At 35.5% G+C, this 24,075-nt stretch overlaps 1 protein-coding gene across 1 annotated transcript; it reads right to left on the reverse strand.

The window, feature by feature from the left end:
- On the reverse strand, positions 1-23,621 carry lars1b (leucyl-tRNA synthetase 1b). The gene is made up of 32 exons (XM_042711360.1): positions 23,466-23,621; positions 22,583-22,704; positions 22,414-22,501; positions 22,247-22,327; positions 22,033-22,170; positions 21,734-21,895; positions 21,502-21,614; positions 21,150-21,213; positions 20,995-21,062; positions 20,647-20,872; positions 19,802-19,889; positions 19,307-19,383; positions 19,102-19,155; positions 15,854-15,994; positions 15,563-15,640; positions 14,444-14,529; positions 14,264-14,329; positions 14,086-14,168; positions 13,591-13,729; positions 12,425-12,637; positions 12,217-12,274; positions 10,702-10,765; positions 10,282-10,465; positions 8,594-8,684; positions 8,225-8,365; positions 7,544-7,684; positions 5,541-5,651; positions 4,744-4,854; positions 4,426-4,530; positions 3,937-4,032; positions 2,188-2,320; positions 1-785 (listed from the first exon to the last, which is right to left on the reverse strand). Exons 1-32 carry the CDS (start codon positions 23,469-23,471, stop codon positions 580-582), a joined length of 3,534 nt encoding a protein of 1,177 aa, XP_042567294.1. The 5' UTR covers positions 23,472-23,621; the 3' UTR covers positions 1-579.
- Positions 23,622-24,075: the final 454 nt, after the last annotated feature.

Here is a 24,075-nt window from a genome sequence, read left to right on the forward strand (position 1 = left end):
TTTCAATTCAATTCAGTTTATTAAATGTTCACTGAATACATATAATTTTAAAGGGGGAAATAAGGAAGAAAACAAAGCTTCCTTTTGAGGTTTTACAGTGAAAAGATATACAGGCAGTTACTTCACAATCTGACATATGCAAACTATTTAAACCAGAGGACGGATTTCAAACATTTCCAATGAAAACCAACAGACAGGTATAAAACATTATGAAAGTACAATAATACCTTCAAATGTCATATGTAGGGTCCACAAGGTCTGGCATGAATATTTCCAATGCATAGGCCTGAATGTGTATAAATTGAGTGTACAGTTCTCTTGGTCTTTTACTACTTAAAAAGCTAGAAAATGGATATAAATACATTATTGATGTTATAGAGACACTGCAGGCCCTTAAACAAAACAGGTACTAAATGTTGAGAGGGGAGTTCACTAGATGCACTGAGACTGAATGCCAGCTAATGCTAAATTAACTAGCACCTCAGCAGTCAATACAAACAATACTGTTTTCAGATTATGTCAAGATGATACTCAAATGAGAAAAAACAAAACACCCTTGTGACAACGGAGTCTCTGAAATCACTGGACCAGGTAGATTAAAGTGTCCCCGATGTCTATTTTCAGGCCGTTATCACTCAAATGAACTTTGTTTTCTTGCAGGTTGATGTGGAAAACTGAACTGTTTGAGATGGGGAGCTTACCCTCCTCTTCCTTCCCCAAAACTGGGATTCTCCGAGGCCCGAGCAGTGGGTCCTCAAAACGCATCAGCTTCACTTTGGATAAATCTACAAATTTTACAACATCGTTATTTAAAAAAAAAATGGCAGCATTAACAATAATCTAGCATGCTGTGGCTTCAAAGTATTTGGGTACTTAAAAATGGCAGCATTAACAATAATCTAGCATGCTGTGGCTTCAAAGTATTTGGGTACTTAGGTTATACTTTAAAATGTTTTTTGTAGCTTCGCAAAAAATCTAGTTACGCTCTCTGTCCACGCGCAGTAGTGCAAAACAAGCACAACAGAAAAAGATGAAGAGTTAAAACAATCAATAGCTTCTTTTGTTTGTTTTTGCATTTAAATATTCCTGAGTTTTATTTCTCTCCTAGAAGGCCTATAGTTTTATGGGTTTCCGTACAAAGGGGTTCGCTGCCGCGCAACTCAAGCCACGTCAGATGCTCTGACAGAAAGGCTGTGTGAGGGTACAGAGACGCCTGTTTTTAATGTGTTTGAGATGTGCTGTTTTTCCTTCATGCATAACTTGCATTTCACAGGTATATTCTGCATCTGTAAATTTAAAAAAACCAATGGAAATATATTTCCATTTTGCTGTCAGAAGTGCATGAGCTTCTGCTTTAGCGATTCTCCGCTAATCTCCACAGACTTTTATTAGAACGAGCGCCGCAGCGCGCAGCGCGCCAATCAGACAGAGCTCAATGAAATAGGAGCGCCATAACACTTGATGACTAAATATACATTTTGGCGAATATTTGTAGCTGGACATTAACTGTGAACGTAGAATTTTAAACCTACAAGTAAGTGCTATTTGTAGGATAGCAACTTGTAAAGTGTAATGGGGTAATAGCCGTTTTACTCAAGTAGTCTTCGCTTTAAATTTTTTGTTGTTGTTTTTTAGATTGGCATGTTACAGTGTAATGTGATTTTAACCCGTTTTTGCACATAATAGCTATATGCCTACATGCTTACATTCACTTTATATTGTTTAATCCAAATACAAAATACCGGAGATATATAGGCTACCGTATACCGCAAATCAGCCAAAAAATACGAGAGATATGAATTTTTGCTCATATCGCCCAGCCTTAATACAGAATGTTAACTGAAGTTTTATATTAAAGTGTGCAGCTCCTGTAGTTTGTTCTCTTTTTTTTTTTTTTCAATGCATAAAACAGACAACGAAATAGCAAAAACAACTATCAATAGTTAAGGAAACAGTAAAAACAGTAAACTGTAAACACCATCACCCCCCCCCCACCCCCACAATGCATGGTACTCAGCAAAACCAAAAATTTCCAAGGTTGGCAGGTCTGTACTTAGGGTTATAACTTTAAACCTTAGGTTATACTTTAAAATGTTTTTTGTAGCTTAGTGCCTTGAATTAAACATCTTTATAAATATCTAGTTTAGTGAAAACCTTGTAACAATTTCAGCTTGAAATGAGCTTTACCCTTGAGGCCTCTGTTGACGCGGGATAGCCTGCGGATGATGCTGTCTTTGCTGTCTCCCTGTCGGATGTCAATCTTGGTGGAGAACAGACCGTTGGCTGGCTGAGGGTTCACCAGTGAGACTAACACTCCAGACTACGGGAGAAACAGAGGTCACAGCTGAAGATGACATGTATGGATGCTACATCATACAGATCATGTGACACGGTTTAAATGACATTTTCTGTCTCATACACAGGATTTCCCAAACCATTTGACCAATATATTTTCAGTGGTCCATGATTAGATATTATATATTAATGAGGTTTTCTGTATCATTTTGAGGATTTTATTTTCAGTTTTACATGTATATTTTCAGTAATATATATATATATATATATATATATATATATATAATATATATTATTATATATATATATATATATGATGTTTTATATTTGATATGATCTAAAGTAAGAGTATTTTACATTTTTACAAAAAAAAGTAAACGTAAAATACGCCAGTCTTCAGTGTCACATGATCCTTCAGAAATCACTAATATGCTGATTTTGTGCTCAAGAAACATTTCTATTATTATTAATGTTGAAAACAATTACAGAAACTGTGATACACTTCCATTCAAAAGTTTAGGGTGAGTACGAAGTAGAAGAAAAAAAAATTTAGCAAGGGAGAATTCAATTGGTCACAAGTGACAGAAAAGACATTTATAAAGTTAAAAATATTACTTGTGTCAAATAAATTGTGTTCTTTTAACTTTTCATTAATCATGGATTTCACAAAAAAAAAAAAAAAAAAAATTAAGTAGTACAATCATTTTCAATTTAAACAATTTGCTATAAAAAAAATAGGATAAAATAATAAAACCTAGAAATATTAAATAATTTTAAAATAGTGATATCCAGACCAGAAAAAAAAAAATCATATATATTTTAACACATATAAATATATAATATTTTTTTTTTCTGGTCTGGATATCACTATTTTAAAATTATTTAATATTTCTAGGTTTTATCCTTGAATGTGGGAATACTGCATATCAAATCTTGTATAAAATATGTATTACCATATGTGACCCTGGACCACAAAACCAGTCTTAAGTGTCAATTTTTTGAATTTGAGATTTATAAATCATCTGAAAGCTGAATAAATAAGCTTTCCATTGATGTATGGTTTGTTATGATAGGACAATATTTGGCCGAGATACAACTATTTGAATATCTGGAATCTGAGGGTGCAAAAAATCTAAATATTGAGAAAATCACCTTTAAAGTTGTCCAAATGATTTCTTAACAATGCATATTAATGATCAAAAATTAAGTTTTGATATATTTACGATAGGAAATTTACAAAATATCTTCATGGAACATGATCTTTACTTAATATCCTAATGATTGTGGGTATAAAAGAAAATCAATAATTTTGACCCATACAATGTTTTTTTTGGCTATTGCTACAAATATACCCCAGAGACTTAACACTGCTTTTGTGCTCCAGTATCACATATTTCAAATATGTTCGTAAAAGCCTGGCAATAATTCAGAAAACTTTTTTTTATGTCTGAATGAATGCTGTACACTACACCACTGTGAGATGCATCGAAGACGCATTAGAAATGCATGCCGTGCTTCTAAAATTAGGCTGTCTCTAGCTGCATGCAGCACAGGCCAGATCAACATTTAACACACAGAAACAATAGATGGAGGCTTCTGTGCAGCAGCTATGACAGGGCCTCAGTGGACTCTCATCATCACCTCAGATCTGAAGACACAGAGCGGTTTCCCAGGGCAACACTCCTCCTTTACTTTGTCATCCGCTTCAGAGGCGAAAGCAACGTCTATCTGATCCAACTGATGAGGGAGTCACCGAGGGAAGGAGGGTCAGAGAAAGAACGACACCGGTTATCATTTAGCTATTGACTGAAACAACTAACAAAGAGATCAGGCCAAAAGTCAACTAATAATAGTGCTTTCAGCACAGCAGCTGGGATATTACAAAAGAAAAAAGGCTAAAATTCTTAGGAAAAAAACACAACAACTTTGCAATGCATTTTAGAGTAAAACACAATATTCAAATAAAAATAATGAAAGGACCAGAGACATCAAATAAGTCATACATAAAGTCAATTTAGATTGCATGTTGTCTTTAAGTGTTACGAAAGTGAGGGTCTTTCTTGTTTTCTGTCCTTTGATTTTGTAGAACAGAACATTTAGTTTGCTTTTCCAGTAGTTAGGAGCTATTACCTCAAGTGAATTAGTCAAATAAACAATGTTCTCCAGAAGGACAGCACGCTCATCAAACTCCAGCTCTAGATCAAGAACCCGGGGCCCATTCTTCTCTAGGCTGTCCTGGAAACACACAGCAAGACAAAAACAAGACCAGTGTTAATGCATACTAATGACACATTACATTTTATGATATTGCTAAGCAATTCAACAAACATGCATATATATATATATATATATATATATATAATATTGTTTATATATATATATATATATATATACGTATGAAAGCATATATTTTTTTCAAGATCATATTCAAGGACCAAACTCTTCTACCTTTATCATGGCTACAAAGGGCATCGCTCTCTTCATGTATTTCTTCAGCTCTGGCATGGCACCCAGCTCCATGGCGATGACCTTATTGTCAGGTAGAGCTCCATTGTTGCTCTGGAAATGACAAGGGGAAAAAATATAGTTTTTTGATTGACAGCCCATCGAAACTTAACTCTCCAAATTCAACAATGGCCTTCAGAGTGTCAGAGAAACGTATCCATCGCTGCTTATCCCTGTGCAGCATCATAATTACATACGCAACACCTAATTTTCACCTTTAATTGTATGTGTGAACAAAACATCTCTAAAGATTATGCACAGTGGCCTATCATCCAATAATCGCTTTGTGTTTTGTTACTTTTGAATTTCTGTTTAATTAATTCAGTACTCGCTTTATGTCAATCATGGAAAGATGTTAATAACACATCTTGTATATAATGTCATATTAAAAAAAAAAAATTTATATGACATGTTCATAAACTCGTTAGTCAGATAGAACAAAAAGAAAAACCTTTAGACAGGAGTATTTTGCTAAATATACTCACTGTATTACATATTCATTACATTCATGGATCATTTGATTTAATAAAATCTGTCATGAAAACAAGTAATACATTCACCGTTTAAATTTTGTTGAATATAATCTTTTTTTTTTATATTAATTTATAAGTACTTTAAAACTGTTTTTTTTTTTTTTTGTTTTGTTTTTTTTTTTTATGTATTAATAGCCATATTAAATATGTGAAGATTGTCTCGATTTGCACACTTTGATATGTAAGACATGATTAGGGTGTTCATACCTTGTAATGTTTGCCCAGCAGAGAGAGGGCGCTGTGCTGCCAGGGTGGGTAGGTCTTTGCTACGAAGATGGTGCAGTGTGTGGGCTTAGCTGGAGGTTTGTTGTCTCCCTTCTGTGATAGACAAAGCAAAACTAAAAGTCAATTACACAAGAAGCACAGTAACATTATTGAGTATCATTTTTAAAGTCAAGAATTTGAAACACTAAGCTGATGTTCTACAAACATTATTCCCTAAATGGGTTGGATATATTATTGCATTCATATAATAATTATTATTAATAATAATAAAAATCCTGAATAGACTAAAAAAGCCATTGAAACCAGTGAAATATTATATTATAAAATAAGTTTTCAAAAGTATACTTTAAATCTATAAATGTATTATCATAAACATATATAAATTTGATATCCTTATTTTTATATCCAGTTACCACCAGTACACAGTAGTTTCTTTCAGAGTCTAAACTCATCAGCACAACAACAGCTTATCCAAAGCGACACCCGTTGCCATATGGTCCCAACAACAGGACTGAGAAAAGCCTCTCTCCTCAGAGTCTTGACTCCTAACGGCTGGACTGTAGGGAAACCGTCCCGTGTTAAAAGCGAGGGATAATGCACTACTGGACTGTCAGGGGAGGTCTGGGACAGCGCTGAACTCACTCTACATGACTGCTGTCGACTTGATTCATTCTTAAAGACAGGGTCGGACTGCATGCTGGACTGCAGAGCTCTGGAGGTGCCAGATCTCTGTCTAATGGTTTAATGTTACAAGTGTTATTATTATTTCAAGTAGAAGCACAGCGGGTAGCAACCATACAGTAACCTAACCGAAAAGCTTTATAATCAAACTTTAATGTTGAGGTAGCAAGGTTAAAGTTTTGAACATCACATTTAACTCTAGTTGCTATGCAACCAGGCATCCAATCCAAGAAAACAGCCACTGGCCCTTCCTGTATGCAAAGTTTGGGGAGTTTTCACTGTAGAGAAAAAACTGTTAAGATTGTATATTATTATGATAAATATTATAAATATAGCTGCAAGCAGCAATAACAGAAATGCTGCGACTTGTGCAATATTAACTCTTTCCCAGCAAGCATTTTTGAAAAAAATTTGCCAGCCACCACCAGTGATTTTGATGATTTTCACTAAAATTTGATGGCCTCCAGTATATTTTACTGTATTAATATTTGAATATGCAATACACCAAAATAAAGATCAGAGCCTTTACTTTAAAACAAAAATAAACCTGTTTTATTCTAGCTTAAAGCATTCTGTTTTTATCAACACTTGAATATAAGTAGGTTTCATAAAAATGTATCGTTTTGAGCAAAAAGCTGAGAAAATCCAAATTTTATCAAAAACTACATCTGGATAATATTCAGTACGATTATCAAAGCATAAATCCAGTAAATCTCTTCCATCAACACCTGCAAAGCTTGCACAGACATATACCACTGCCTGGATCAACATTTCACTCCGTAACTTTATGCAGTTTTCATTGATATGCTGTCTATTGCTGATGATCGCATTATTTATCATATGCATCTGTTTACATAAAAGATCGCTTGTTTCTCTGTCCTGTTCACGTGTGTTTTTTGTTCTGGAGCTTTTGTACTCGTTCAGAAGATGTGGAATAGCGCCCCCGAGTGTATAACAGTGAAAACACGAAAAGCCGTAAAAACTCGTCAATGGCGGGGAAGCGTTGTCTTCTAAAAGAAGAGATAACTCGTCAGTGGTGGGGAAAGAGCTAAAAGAGTCACCAGAAACATAATTTCAGGATAAAAGATTCAACAGAAATGGGCTGACTTCTCCAATTTTGACCACTAGGAGGTGCAGTTCCTAAAGTTCTGATGGACAGTACTTAACATTTTGTGTGTGTGTGCTGTACAGGTCTGGTATAAAGAATATTTTTGGTCAGGTGGCCGACACGACTGCCCAATAGGGAAGATTTCAGCTCAGCAAAAAAAAATTAATAAATAAATTAGAGAGAACACTGTTTATACCTTGCCCTTGGCTGGCTGTGTGTAAGCTTTCAGGCGAAGGCGGAGGTCATGAGCAGTGTCCATCAGATACTGTGAGGAGCGAATCAAGATCTCATCCACTGGACCCGCTGTAGGCCAGCGAGCCTTCATTATAGAACTGCTCTGTATGGAGAGAAAACAAAGAGAGTGTTAACTATGCAGCTTAGTTAAAGATTCATTTAATTTCTGTTTCTACTGAAATTCAAAATTCAAAAACAAATAAGGGACAATGTATAGTCAGCCGGTTGTGATCAGCTGTTTAAAGCAATGTAGTCTTCCAGCATTAAAATGACAATTTTAAAATTGGATGGACAAAATATAACAACAACACCAGAATGGATACCAAGGATGCAATTTTAGTCTAAATAAAGCTGGAAAAAAAGGTAATAAAAACTAGTGGTTAAGAATATTTTTCTTACTTTAATTAATTGAATGTCAATTCACAATGTTGTCAAAAGTATGACATTGTTGCACGATTCTAACTGTTGCATTCAGTTTAGGATTTGTGCATTTGAAACAAACGAATGGAACACCAAGGTGTACCGTATGTGTGGAGAATGGTATAGTTCCTCAATAGTTTGATTGGCTGTCAGATGTTATGTTTAGGAGTAAGCAGGCAATTCCTTAGTGGAAACCTGTCCTTCAGTGTAGAGGGGGTCTCACCTTCCCTAGCAGGGACCAGGTGTGTTCACACAGGTGGGGGCAGATGGGAGCCAGCAGGAGTGTCTGGTTCTCGATAAACTGGAACACAAGATCCCTGTGCATGCCCTCGATGGCCAGCTCCCTGTATTTATCCTTGGCGGCTTCAAAGAGTCAAGAATTTGTTTATTACACAAACCTCACTGCTATAATTTACACTGCTGAAAATATCATGGAATGACATGAGTACATGCAGTCTCTTGAAGTGACGTAAGGTGTGTTATTGTTCTTATTAATTAATATTACTAATGTAGATATAATTGCTCCATATGACTTCACCCCACCAGCGCATGTTGACATGAAGGATGGCGGATGTAACGGTGTATGTGTTACCTGGAACTCAAAGAAGCCGCTCTTCAAAGCCTCCTTGTACATCATCCTCTCATAGTGCTGCTCTGTTTTAATGATGCTGGAAGCCATTTCACTGCAGACAGACACAGATAATCAGGTGGAAATAAATAAATACAATTCAAATAAAATAAAAACCCTTTTACAGATTCAAATTGTGCCTTAATTTTGCATTCAAACAATTCTTAACAGTTGGAAGGATGGACAGACAGACTATTCTATATACACACCACTGTTCAAATGTTTGGGTTCGGTAAGATAGAAAAAAAATGTTTTTAAAAGAAGCTTAATAAGGCTTAATTTATCTGATTAAAAATAAAACAGTATTTTTTTATTATTAAAAGCGGTTTTCTTTTTCATTATATTTTAAAATGTAATTTATTCCTGTGATGGAATAACAGCTGAATTTTCAGCATCATTACTCCAGTATTCAGTGTCACATGATCCTTTGGAAATCATTCTCATATGCTGATTTCTCATTTCTTATCAATGTCAGTCATTATCAACAATTTCTGATTATTATCAATGTTGAAAACAGTTGTGCTGCTTAATATTTGTTATAGAAACCATGATACAATTCTTTCAGGATTCTTTGATAGCTGGAAAGTTCAAAAGAACAGCATTTATTTGAAACATAAATCTTTTGTAAAATGATAAATGTCTTTACTGAAACTTTTGATTCATCTGTCATTCTGAAGAAAAGTATTAAAGGGGTCATATGATGCAATTTAAATTTTTCCTTTCTCTTTGGAGTGTTACAAGCTCTTGGTGCGAAAAGAAGATCTGTAAAGTTGCAAAGACTAAAGTCTCAAATCCAAAGAGATATTCTTTATAAAAGTTAGGAGTCAACCACACCCTCCTAAAACGCCTCGTTCTATCATGCCCCCACATCTCTACGTCACTATGTGGGAAGATTTGCATAACGCCGCCCAGATGTTCACTCAACGAAAGGCGGCGTAACTTTTATTCTCTCTGTTGCTGCTGCTGCCATGTCATGGAGTCGCTGTGTGTTTCGTTGTGAAAGCGAAACTACTTTGTCTGGTTTTCCAAAAGAGGACACGACTAGAAATCAGTGGTTAAGTTGTATTTCAACACTGTTCTAGAACAGTTCAACCCAAATATTCAGATGTGTGCTGTGCATTTTATGGAGGACTGTTTTCTGAACCAGAAGCCTGCAATGCATCTGTGGCACAACGGCTTTTTTTTATAAAGTTGGGCAGTTCAAACTTTGCAAGGACAGTCTGGCTCTTCTTACTCACAGCCTGTAAGTACGTTTTTTATATTTAGGCTTGTTTTTTGTTTCTCAGATCACAAATGCAGACATGGTTTTATGTTTACGCAGCGCTTTATGCAATGCAACACGTTAAAAGACAGTATAAGTCATTATAATCAGTAATTATGTCCCCACTTGATACAACAAATGCCTCGTTTGTAATGGGTTTTATTGGTTTTATCTTGTGTAGTGATGTCCGGGTCGAATCGTTCTATTTAACCAGATCTTAAATAATAATACTAACAATCTATTACTTCAACAGTACACTTCTATTATTGTTATTATACCACAATATTATACATACACTACATTACTGCATGGAAACAAGTGAATTTTACGTGAACGCCTTTTTGTTTCACACTCTGTGTGAACAGACCTTCTGTTCTGCGCTTTGTGTTACCTAATAAACACTCTGTCATTAAACGTGTCCACTGGTCCGGTCCTCAGGTTGTTCTGATTGGCAATCATCTCTTTCACCCATTCCACCCAGGTAAAGAGACGCAATATCCCGGCATCTGCCATGGCCTCGACAAAGTTAGCATCCTCCACCGTGTCCCCTGCATCAGCCAGAGCCAAACGCATACCTACGATACAGACAGACGGAGAGAGACAGGTTAGCATGGGTTTAATGAGGTTAATGGCATTCACATTCAGAAATCTCCATTACAGGTCACATAAAAAAGACATATATCCTCTTTTAGAGGATCAGAAAGTTAAACTTTACATGCATAAGGATTAAACCTACTCCTGCTGCAGTAACAGTCTGACCGCATGTAAAGTGTTTGGCCTTCAAATGAGCCGCTATTTATAAAAGACTTACCATCTGCTGAAAACTTGGCAATGGCTTGACTCAAATTGAGAAAGTTGCCAGTGGATTTGGACATCTGGTGAGTATAAACACCTAATTAGATGACTGAAGAGGACTATCCACAACATGTGTGTTCATAAATACAGAGGAACAAACTAAAACTATTTTTTGTTAATTGAAATACAACTCAAAAGAAAAAAAAAAACTAAAAAACTTGACATTAAGAAAAATTGCCATGGCAACTAACTGAAATGAAATAAGTTTAAGTACTAAAATGACAAACTGTGATAAAAATCAGTTAAAGCCAAAAATAAATATTTAAAACACAACAACAAAAGCACATAACAGCATTACTAAAACTTAAATTAAAATGAAAAATGAAAATAAAATGTTAATAAATAATGTAATAGTATGGTCATTTATGGTCTTTTTGATAAGAGATTTGTAAATAAATTAGTAAAGAAATTCTCCGAAATGTGGCCCTCACAATTACACTGAAGTAGGGCTGTGCGATTAATCGAAATCGTAATAAAATCACGATTTGAGCTTGCACGATTTCTAAATCGCTTTATAGCACGATTTTCCGCGGTCCCGACCTCCCGTAGTATGCCATCCGATCCAATCAGAATGCAGCGCACCTAAGTGGAGTGCGAGAACAGAACAGACTGGGCATATGCCTAACGCCAGGTTCACACACTCTGTCTGTGATGCGTATTTTTTCCGAGCCCATGTTAATAGATCAGAACGTTCACATTGCACACGGAAAAAGATGTGAACAAAAAAGGTTAGAAATCGAAAGGTGCGAAAAGAATGAATATCTAGCACATGAGCATAGATAGAGTTGTGAGTGAGTGAGAGGAGACATGTTTTAAGTGCGCGCACTCTCTCCGGACGAGAGCAGCGTGTATCTGAGCACGCGTGTCTGGTTTTAAGCGGACAGATTCACGCTCGCGCATTATTTTAATGTGCTTTCGCGTTACAATAACGCGCTCTCGCTGCTGCTTCTGCACCGCATACACATACTGTATACGCACTGCAACGGGAGTACGTGTGAACCTTTGTGCAATAAATATATTTCAGCACCTGAGGCACCGCTACAATGAGCTCTATGACCAATGCATGGCAAAAAAAAAAAAAAAGCCCTGGACACTGGTTTTTATTTTATTTATTTATTTATTTATTTATTTTTTTTGCCATATGTCTCGACATTTTGTTTGAAATCTTTACTTAGTGATTATTTTGACTTATGTCTGTTCTAGAGGCATGTTACAACCTTTTGATAAAGCTCTCATTGGTTTTCTTTTGGAAATATGTTTCAAATTTATACTGAATGCATTTATGACTGTAAAGCATGTCTGTGTGTGTCAAAATCGTGATTAAAATCGAAATCACAAAATTGATCAAAAAATCGTGATAGGTTTTTTTTGTCCAGATCGCACAGCCCTACACTGAAGTACGTTTTAGTCTACTGTAGCAAACTCAGTGTTTTTTTCCGACAAGAAAAACAGAAGAGGAATATCAACTCACCTTTTCAGAGTTCAGCAAAAGATGACCGTTGGCACGTACTGCTTTTGGCCATTTGCCACTAAAAAAACAACATCAAACAAACATACAATTTGCAATAAGTGTGAAAATGTGTAGCATTGAGGGTGACACAAATTGAAATTAAACAGCTACATTACTACTTTTGTAATGTAATCTGCTCTTCTTTCTTCATATGTAAACTGCAGTGTACCTGTCACTGGGCCACATGGCTACATGATTGTAGAGGTAATAGGAGAGGTGGTTTGGCACCAGGTCTTTCCCTGATACTCTCACGTCTACAGGGTACCAGAACTCAAACTCCCTCCTGAGCTTCTGCAGCGTTTCCTTTGGGATGTCTGTCTTTGGGAAAGGAGCTGTTTTGAAGAAGACGTAATCCCACACCTCCCTCGTCATTTGCTCTGGTCTAAAGGGAGGAAATGTGTTTTTCTGTATCACTTTTGCTATTTTTACTCAAGTGACAATTAATGTGCGTGGAAGTATATTCAGATGGTCAGGAACAACATTTTCCATGTCATTTTTGCACTTAATTTGCTTCACAGAGATTTTGACAAATTTTATGTAACGTTTACCTTTTCAGTGAATTTTTACAAAATTTCAATTTTTACTCAATGGAATAGTATATTGTCCTTTGTATTTTTGCTGGATTCATCAACTGAACACTGTGGGGCTGTTAGATGCAAGTAGATATTAGGGTACATTTAAAATTCATTTTAGCATTTTATGTTATCTCTGTTCTCAAAATTAAGCTAAGTTGCTATATAAAGTTCATATGTAAAATTTAATTTTTAATTATTTTACTACATAAAGACCTGCAATGATGGCACATTTTTGTAGGCCAACCCGCAAGTTATCATCAGCTTGGTTCCCTCAACAAAAAACCAATAGGTTTTTTCTATAGGCTTCTGGATTACTGCAGTCACATGACTTCAACGTCACCACCAACAACTCTTTATTTAAAAAAAAACTTTTTTTTCTAAAGTCTGAGTTAGAATAGTTTGCAAGAGTGTGATTATAAACACAATGAAGTTGTAAAAGCAGACTAGTGAGTGGATGATTTTTCTGTTCGCTGTGATGATATCTAGGGCCTGTTTACACCTGGTCACTTAATGTGTTTTTACTGATCTGATTTCTGATTTGTTAAAATGCTTCCATTTACACTTGGTCACATACATGTGTCTCTGCAAAACGGATATAAATCTGATCTTCAATTGCCGTGCTACATGCAAATTTAACATTAATTTAAACGAAACCTTGCATTATGTAGATCTGGTGCATAGGATAGTCTTGTTTATTCTATGATTAACATGATTTTGCATTTTTTAACTGTCTAGCCTTTTCTGGAAAAGCAAAAAATACCTGATTCCCAGTGGCGAGGGGCCTTGTCCGTTGAGGACCCCTCCCTGGAGGAGATGTGCCACGGTGTAGTAAGCCATATAGATGGTGGAGTCCGACAGGGACTCAATAAGCCACTGTTCATCCCATGGCAACCGGGTTCCTATGGGAACCAAACACATAAAAGAACTCCAAAATCAAAGGTTCTCTCTAAGGAATAGAAAGAAAATTGCTGATGGTATCGCTGAGTGGTTTGGGGGCAAGGGAGGAGCGAGGAATAAGAGTATTACAAAAGAAATATAGAAGGGCCTTGTCCTTACAAAAAGACTTTGATTAAGATAAGCTTCACACAAAAGCAGCCATCTGAGTTGATTTCAAAAGGACGTGTGCAAAGAAAACTTTGTGCAATTCGCCTAACTATTACAAGCAATTTATTTCAAAAGAAAAATCCAACAGGATGCAGGAAAAGTTGCAACAAAGCTTGTTAACTACAGTGACGCACAGATAAGCCCGTCTTACCTAACCCATAGGTTCTGGAACAGGCATGCTCCTGAAGCCAAGCCAATGTCGCTTCAAAGTTCTTCCTGGTTTCGTCACAGAACCTGAAGAGCAAAGCATACAGTCACTATTCAGTATAACAGTCAGCAACTTGACATTTCCACTGTTATCTCCCAATGCCACAAAGTGTGAGACTTACGTCTCAAGGGCCTCCAGGACGCCTGTGGCTTGCTTTTTCCATTCCTCATTGCCATAATCCAGATACCTGACAGATAAAGACCCCAGTCACTGTCTGACAAGTCAAAAAAGGACTAAAACCCCCAGAGATCACAAGGACAGGGCACGATTTGTGTGGCAGGTGAGTGTTTTCTGCACTGACCATTGATCACAGAGCGCCACAACACACTCGTCTGCAGAGCGTGATAACACCTGCTTCTCTGGCTCCATGTAGACCAGCGCCTCACCCTAACAAAGTGAACAAAATGGGCTTAGACTTTTTTTTCTCCATACTTTATTTAAAAAGAAATGTTTTCCAACTCAGCATTTAATGTTCAGTCATTAACCCTATAAAGCCTACTGTCTCATATATGACACACAAACATCGAAGGCTTATAAACTGTCTGATTGCTAGTTTATACTTTTTCTAAGAAAGTAAAATGCCTTTTAGTATAATTTTAAAATGATCCACATTTAGGCTGTGGTGCGCATCTTGAAATCTTAAATGACTTTTATAAAATAACTGTAAGATTAACTATTTTTAATTGTTTTAGTAAGATTGTGAGATAAACTCTTGGACTGAAGCAACCTAGGTTTACTTGATTATCCAAAACAAAACTGTTTGGTAGGGCTGTCGTCGACTAAGGAATTTTCTGGTCGACTAATCACACGTTTATTAATAAACCATTTAAATCATTATTATGAGCCTTTAATTGCCTATAGCCTAATAATCTCTCAAGAACATGCATAAAGCTTGCCACAGCACATCGGCAGATGTAATGATTATGAATGTGTCAGTGAAAAAAAATAATGATAATAATTTAATATTATTCAATTCAATTCAAGTTTATTTGTATAGCGCTTTTTACGATACAAATCGCTGCAAAGCAACTTCACAGAAAATTAAGTTTCTACAATATTTAGTAGTATCTTATCAGTGGTGACTGTCAGTTTATGTGCATACGGCAGAAATGTACGGACAATTCAATTAAAGACTTAATCAAACAGACGATGAACACTTTATCGAATATTAATATTACGATAAACTAGTGCTTTCTTTGTTTTCGGTTTAAGAGATGAAGTCGGTGCGACTCGTCATCTACGCAGTAGTGATGTGCCTGTGTGCATGTTTCACACGGATTACATAACCTGAGAATATCTGTCTTCTATTTGAATTGGTTCAGTTGAAAGTAGACATTTTTCGTTGTTTATATATTGTTTTTTTTTTATTTTTTATTTTTTATTTTTTTTTTTTATACTTTGTCTAAACTTGTCCACCAACCTTCTCCAACATCATCTTCTGAATGGGCTTCTTAACATCCTGGACCTTCTGTCCCTTGAAACCCTCCACTAACATGATCTGAAAAAAAAAACTAATTCAGTAAAATTGTTCAGATGTTCGGATGTAGGATTAAGTTGTCATTTAGCAGATATCTAAAGCAGACACACAGTACTCGAACCAGCAACCTCAGCATCTAAAACAAGCATATTTCAGAAAGTGCATTCATCTACGGTACTATATTAGGGAAGAAAATGATGAATTTGAGTGATGTTGGTGTTCAGATGGTCTCACCCCCTCATAAAAGCCCTTGAGGTAGACCTTCTCTTTGGCCTCAGCCAGCTTCTCTCGGTCATTCTGGCTTTGGATCTTCAGTTCATCACAAACCAGAGGAGCAGACAGGTTCCCATATCCTGGAATCTCAATGATGGGCACCTGGCAGAACAGAAAGCCATAAGCCACTATTAAACACACAGAATCTAGGATGCTTTGAAAAATAACTTAATCTATGAAGTGATCTGACAGGCACAGCAAGGCAAACTGCATTTATTATAAAGCTGTCAATAGCTTATGTACATTGTAAACCCAGACCTGGGGTCTCATTTATAAAACTCTCCATAGAGTTCATCCTAAAAGTGTACGTAGGCACAAAAGCTAAATTTTGCGTACGCACAAAAGTTTTCAGATTTATAAAACCATGTGTACGCCAGAACCTGCGAAAAAGCCCTTTATAAATCTCAGTCAGGGGAAGATGTGCGTACGTGCATCTCCACCCCGGCATAAATATAGCAAAAACAAAACTGTTTAAAATAGTTCTCAGATAAATATTTTAGAATAGATTTGATCTCATTCTTTTCCACCAGCCAAATAGTATTTCAATTGTTTTAAACAATTCAAATCAAATTTAATTTATGCAGTTTTGCTGATAAGGTGAACCTCTTTTAGCTATTTTTAACATATATTTATTGCAGTATAAATAGAATTGTCTGACTAGGCGCGTCACTGTAAAAGTAGCCTATTTTAAAAAAAAAAAGTGTTCCTGTGGCTCAGTGGTAGAGCATTGTGTTAGCAGTGCAAAAGGTTGTGGGTTTGATTCCCAGGGAACACATGTTAGGTAAAAAGTGTTAGCCTGAATGCACTGTAAGTCGCTTTAGATAAAAATGTAAATGCATAAATGTAAAAAGGAAACATGCAAATTAAATTTTTTTTTTTATTTGTGTTGTTTAATTAAAATACAGTGGTATTTTTCATAATGTTGTGGAGATGCCTTCACACAGCATCAACACCTCTGTGCAGCTGTTCTTGTACAGTAAGATTATCACTGGACCTATTCAAACTAGACAATATAGACTGATCCACCGAATCCAGCAGTGTCCACCACAGTATCGAAGTGCACATCATTGATCATTGCTCTCACTAAAATATTTTCTTATAACATGAGACATGCAGTTTAGTTTGAAGATGAATTATTGTGCACCTAATAGCACTCCTCACTGTCATTAAAACAGCATACTACAGGAAAAGTGATCAAGCGCATCCACTAAACATGCCTAAATTCATATAATTTGTAACTTCTGCGTAATGACTTTTGACTGAATGAATTTCAGTGATTATCTCCATTAATGAGAGTGGAATATTTAATGTAAATGTGTATATCGAAATGAAAACATTTTTAAAATCGTTGTTTTCTTCATTACTTTTCACACTCCAGGAAAAAGAATGCATACGCGTGGTTTAGAATGTCCGTACGTTGCGTACATATTTACGCCAATTTCTATGCCCATTTTGTGTGTATGCAATGTTTTTTATTGATGAGACTGATGATTGTTGTGGAGAAAATTAATTTTTGGCAATTTTTTGTTTAGCGTGGTGACCAGTGTTTTATAATCTACTCTAGACCGCAACAAAAACATTAATAATTCTAATAACATGCGATTCAAAATAAACTCTAACGTAATGCCTTTTCTGATTTATTAGTTAATTTCCCAACAACATATAATTTATGAACAAGTCATTTTTAAAAACGTATATATATATATACAGTACAGGTCAAAAGTTTGGAAACATTACTATTTTTAATGTTTTTGAAAGAAGTTTCTTCTGCTCATCAAGCCTGCATTTATTTGATCAAAAATACAGAAAAAATAATAATATTGTGATATATTATTACAATTTAAAGTAATTGTTTTTAAATTTATTATACTTTAAATTATCATTTATTTCTGTGATGCAAAGCTGAATTTTTAGGATCATTATCACATTATCACATTCATTATCAAAGTTGGAAAAGTTTTTCAGAACATGTGATACTTTTTTAGGATACTTTGATGAATAAAAAGTAAAAACAAAAAAAAAAAAAAAAAAAAAAAGAAGAAGCTATGTTTATAAAATATAAAAGCCACGTTGTAATAACAACAATATACACTACTGGTCAGTAATTTGGGGTCAGTAAATTTTTTTTTTTTCTTTCTTTTTTTTTAAATAAAATCAATATTTTTATTCAGCAAGGATGTTGTTAAATTGATTAAAAAGTGATACGTTAAAGAAAATATATATTAGAATTATTTCTTTATTTTTTTTTGAATAAATTGCAGTTCTTTTTAACTTATCATTATCGCTCGACAGCAGAACTGTTTCCAACACTATAATAAATCAGAATATTAGAATGATTTCTAAATGATCATGTTGATAGACTGGATGTTTACATGTGACACTGAAGGCTGGAGTAAATGATGCTGAAAATTCAGCTTTGCATCACAGGAATAAATTATTTTTTTAAAGTATATTCGCAACAAAACTATATTTTAAGTTGTAATAATATTTCACAATATTACTGTTTTTTTCTGTATTTTTGGTGATAGCTAAATAAATGCAGGCTTTTTTGAGCGAGCAAAGAAACTTCTTAACCGCATTCAAAACATTAAAAATAGTAATGTTTCCAAACTTAACGTGACCTGTACTGTATGTATGGGTGTGTGTGTGTGTGTTGTATGTCTGTATATATACTATATATATATATATATATATATATATAATAATCTAATATATATATATATATCTATATATATATATATATATATATATTTCTTTAAAAGTAGTTAAAAATGAATGATTACATTTATACAAAGTCGACTCCCTTGTGATTTATGTTCTCCAAATGAAAACATTAGACTTTGGCAATTTATTTCACTTAGTGTTAATATTAATGTTGCTGTTGTAAAAGAATAACATGTTTTTATTTATTAGCCAGAAAAACCACATTACATTTACAATTACATTTGCAGCCCTATTCAACAGTAAGCAAGTTCATTTTTACTAGCTCTGCCCTATACATTTAACTATTTGTGTAAATTTAAAACTTCACATATAGATTAATAGTATTTTTTAAGTATATTTTACACATATATTGTTAATTTTTATTTCAACATAACATTTAAATACTGTTTATTATTAAATCCTGGACTTCTCTCAAACCTCCACTGGGACACCAGGCTTTTCTCATGTTTTAAGCCTTGGATGGGCTCTTTAAAAATGCTTCTTACCGGCTCAAATGGTAGAACCATATAATCTTGAATTCCATACTTCTCTCTCAAAGCCTAAAACAAATAATAATAATGTTCAGGCATTTTTACAGTTTTACAGATTACAGTTATCCTCTGAAAATGTACCTTGTTGAAGAAAATCAAACAACATTGTATCAAGAAAAGAAAAGAAAATAATAAAATAATAATAAAACGAATACATCACCTGTTTCTTTTTAATGTCCCTCAGAGCGGCGATATCATCAGGCGCATCTGACGGGACACTGGTGACAACTCCAGTTCCTGTGACGACACATTAGATTTCAACAAACTCCCATAGTACGGTAACTTACTGTAACTGCTCCATCTCACATCTGTTCAGTCCAACAACAAGTGATCGATATTAACATTTCTGACATGACATAATTTGGGGATGGCCCTTCCAGGGTGAAAACAGGGGCCCAGGGTATAAGATAAAGAACAACTGATGAATCACATTAGGTGAGGAGTAGATTGTGTTTGGAGTAATGTGGTCTGTGAAGCCTGAGAGAAGATCTGTTACGGTCATCTCCATATTCCATTTCTCCTGGCTTCACTGTGCTCCGCAATGACTAACGCCGCTTTCACTTTGGCTATTAAAAACATGCGGCATTGCCCTGCGGCCCATTGACAGATGCAGGGGTCATGTGATGTGATGATATTATGGGCTGGTGTCAAGTACCTTTGTCTTCTTTAATGGTGAGCATTGGCAGGGCATAAATGGTCTTGTATGAGGTGAGGGGGACGCTCAATGCACAGCCGAGGATGTCCTGAAAAAATGGGAAAGGGAGTGAGTCTGTAAAAGAGCAGCAAGTGTGCATAAACTGCCATATCATTTAACTGAAAATTAATACTTGTCATAAGTTTGATACACAATGCACTGCATTTTCAATAGATTCAAAAAAAAAATTTGTAGTTAATGCATTTGGTTTCTTCTTTTTCTTTCTTCAAAAAAATAAAAAAACATTAATTACTGTTATTGTTATTTTAGAAAATAATCAGAATAATAGAAATACAATATAACGATAATGTATAGTATGAAACAAATCACATTATCATTGACTGAATGTTATAAAAATGTTAACTTAAAATAGTAAAGACAAAATAAAAAAATAAATAATTAAAATTATATTTTCAAAGAAATCAAATATTTACTATTTTTAGGGCTTAGATTTTTCACATTGTGACATTATTTTTAAGACATTTAGGCACATTATGACACTAATTAAAAAGATTAATAATATTTCTACTTTTATTATCAATAATAATAATAATAAGAAGAAGAAAAACAACAACAACAATAATAGTACAAAAAATACTACCATGATGTAAAAATGTTTCAATTTAAATAACACATCATTATTCTTACAAAATTATCATTCCTAGTTTCGGTGAATTTTGGATTGTGGGTGTAATTGCTTTCCCACACTGCCTTGTTAATTCATTCTGTCAAAATGGGCCAACCTTTTTTTTTTTTTTTTTTTTTTAAACCACAAAACACAAGCGGAGTGTGTTTTAGAGACAAACCTGGCCCATGATGTTCATGATGACAGGAACCACTCCGTTCTCTTTGGTGAAGCCCTGGTAGGACATGTTCCTGGCTGACCGCTGCGTGCTGATGAACAGCTCACCGCTGGCCGTCTCAAATATAATGTACTTCATATCTGGCCGAATCCAGCAATTCGTCTGACCAAACATGGTTTCGGGCCTCAGAGTCGCAGCCACCAGAAAAATCTTCTTGCCTTTAAGGCCACTGAAAACATTTAAAAAAAATAAAACCTTCTTTAAGTCTCATGGTCATAGCATGACTTTCTTTAGAGTACCATGATACATGAATATGACAATCATTCGGTATCATATTATTATGGATTGTACCTCAATTTTGCTGGGTAAGGTTCCACAATCTTCATCTTAATCAGGGTATACTCTTGAGGACCGACTCCCTGCAATACAGAACATTACTAGAGATACACACATCCATCCTGTTATAGAGATAATAAAATGATTTCTTCATTAAAACTAGTGCCCACCTCTCCTGTCTGTCTGTCATGGTCCATGCAGGGCTGACCATCTTTGGGAGAGTAAATGGTATATCTATAAGAGCAAGAAAGAAAGATTTAATTCCAAAATGAAACATTTCAGAATTTAAAAAAGAAATCAATAACAAAATAGACATTTAAGGTGCTTTCACACCTGTAGATCGACTGCTTTGTTCCGAAACAGGGATTAAAATTATAACAATGTTGCTTTTTATTCTTGGTGCGGTTCGCTTTTACACGGCAAAGTTTCTAAACGGACCAAAATTGTTAATACGAGTCATGTGCGAGTAAACTGTCCTCTCATTGGTCAAAGTTCCACGGTTTATTTTCCGGAATTCCATACCTTTTCCCAAACTTGATCTTTTTTCTCTCTTTCAGAGTGATGTACTGCCACCTCACGAAAGAGTCGTAGAAAGGGTTAACATTGGTCGTGATGAAGGAACGACGCCAGTCAGCCTACAACATTAATGAGGAAAAACTTCATTTACAGACTCACATCTCAAATCGTGTTGCTCTAAATGGAAAAATACAAAGCAATGGGCAGGATTCCAGATATTCAGGTGAACTTTTACTACCTTTAAACCCATTTTCTTCAGGTCTTCTACAGCAAGAGGAGGGAAATATTCCAGCCAATGTTCAGCTTCAGCAAACTTCACAATTTCGTCGTCCCGCAGCCCCAGAGACTTCATGATGTCCCACTGGAACTTGGCGCTTCCAGACTTTGCTACAGCTTTGCTCTGCCAATGAAATCACATTATAAAACATACACTTTACCAGCTTTAATTAATTATGTGTTCACAGCTCACGGATCAACTCTTGTGAGGATTCAAACCTACAACATTAAGGTTGTAATTTCCTCATAGCACACATTTACCTTCTTGCCCTTTGCCTTGTCCTTGATGATGACCTCATCAGTGACCTTCTTCTGCTCTTCCTCCTCATCGTCTTCCTCGGGGAATTGGGGCGGGTTTCCATACAGCTCCATTTCTCTCTTCAGCTTGTCTGCACATGCCTATATAAAGCATTTGTGTTCATTATAAACGTGTACAGATCTGAGGTGCAGACCTTTGGGAGTTTAATCTACTCACTTTGATGGGCATCCCAGTGCAGTGAAGTCCAAATGGGAAAAGACAACGCTTTCCTTTCAGCCGCTGGTAACCCATTGCAAACTACAGGGCATTGGAGATTATAAGTGAATTATAAATGCTATGGCATGTTGTCTTTGACATCTTCTTTGATTGGATTTGGGACTCACCTCACACTTCGACAGGCAGAACGTATGTCCAAGATGAAGCCTCCCATTCATGTACGGATAAGGAAACGTAACAAAGTACTTGTTCTTACTGGGTAAACAGACAAGAATACATAATTAGTCGTGAATATAATCTGTCCAACTTCAGAAATATATATCAAAACAGGCTCACTCTGTATTTTCCTCAGTGGAGGTTGGAGCATCAATCTCAAAAATCTTTTCCTGCTCCCATTTCTGCTGAACCTCCTCCTCGATCTTCCTCAAGAAGTCAAGTTTCGCCGTTCCTTTGCGTTCCTGAAAGGACACATAACATCAGATGAAAATTAAGATTTCAGATACATAAACCCCATAAGGCCATCCATCCGAGATTTTTTCTCTTAAATTGGCATTTTTATCAGGCTCCTATGTTTAGGTTTAGCAAATTTCAATTCAATGGCAATGAAAAGATTATAAGCAAGTTATTGAATGCCTTATTTTCAAAAAATGTAAAATGTAATTTCATAGGTGACTGATAAAAATGCTAATATATATATATATATATATATATATATATATATATATATATATCAGATGCTTTAGTTCATAAATTAATAAAGGCTACATCATCTAGTGATCTGTTCAGTGTCATAGTTTTTGTTTATTAATAAAACTTCCAGAAACCAAAATGGTACGTTTTCTATGCTATATACTGGCTCTCGTATCCAGATCAGAACAGCAGTGATGCGCATCAGCCCTCTGATTGACAGCTGTCAACTCCATTCATAACTTCATCCAACTTAAAATAAAGTAACAACGTTACTGAGATCGCTCACTGTGTGGATCGAACATTTAATCCTACTTTTCGCTCATGACTCTCAAAAAAAAAACAAAAAAAAAACATGAATGATCAGGGGACACACAATTGCATGAAGCTAGCTGCTAAAGATAAGCCATGCTGCTCAATGGACCGGTTTATGTTATTTTTGTTGTTTGAGCTCATAAAGCAGGCAATACTCTAAACCGCATGAATTAAAGAGTGTGATCCATTAAACCGAATTATTATGAGTGAAATTTACCGTCATTCTGATCTTTTCGCTGTAACTTCAGCAGGATTTGTTGAAGAGTAAAGCCCACGCTGCACTCGGCTGATGACACCGAGCGGAAACGGAAGACGCTTTGTATTATGGGTAATGGAGTTCGTAGGGCCTCAGTACGCTTCCCCAGCTTAAAGGGTTAGTTCACCCAAAAATGAAAATTCTGTCATTAATTACTCACCCTCATGTCGTTTCAACCCCGTAAGACCTTCGTTCATCTTCGGAACACAAATTAAGATATTTTTGATGGAATCTGAGAGCTCTCTGACCCTGCATAGACAGCAATGCAACTGAACTGTTCCCAAGTCCAGAAAAATAGCAAGGAGATCGGTAAAATAATCCACGTGACATCAGAGGTTCATCCGCAATTATACAAAGCTACGAGAATACTTTTTGTGTGCAAAAAAACTTTATTCAACAATTCGTCTCCTCAGCATCACCCTGTAAACATCGTATGATGTTCTGTGTCAGCTGCGTCACGCCGGATACGCTGTTTCCTACGTTGTTGTGTTTTTATCTGAACGGAAACAGCATATCCTATCCGGCGTTGGCTCTCAGATTCCATCAAAAATATCTTCATTTGTGTTCCGAA

Source organism: Cyprinus carpio, chromosome A21, assembly GCF_018340385.1.
Source record: "Cyprinus carpio isolate SPL01 chromosome A21, ASM1834038v1, whole genome shotgun sequence".
Classification (NCBI taxonomy): domain Eukaryota; kingdom Metazoa; phylum Chordata; class Actinopteri; order Cypriniformes; family Cyprinidae; genus Cyprinus; species Cyprinus carpio.

Coding starts and splice junctions, on each gene's coding strand:
- lars1b (XM_042711360.1), bottom strand. Junction 22,328..22,413: donor TCTGCCTGTCGAAGTGTGAG/GTGAGTCCCAAA, acceptor AATGCCCTGTAG/TTTGCAATGGGTTACCAGCG. Junction 786..2,187: donor CGTCAACAGAGGCCTCAAGG/GTAAAGCTCATT, acceptor TAAAATTTGTAG/ATTTATCCAAAGTGAAGCTG.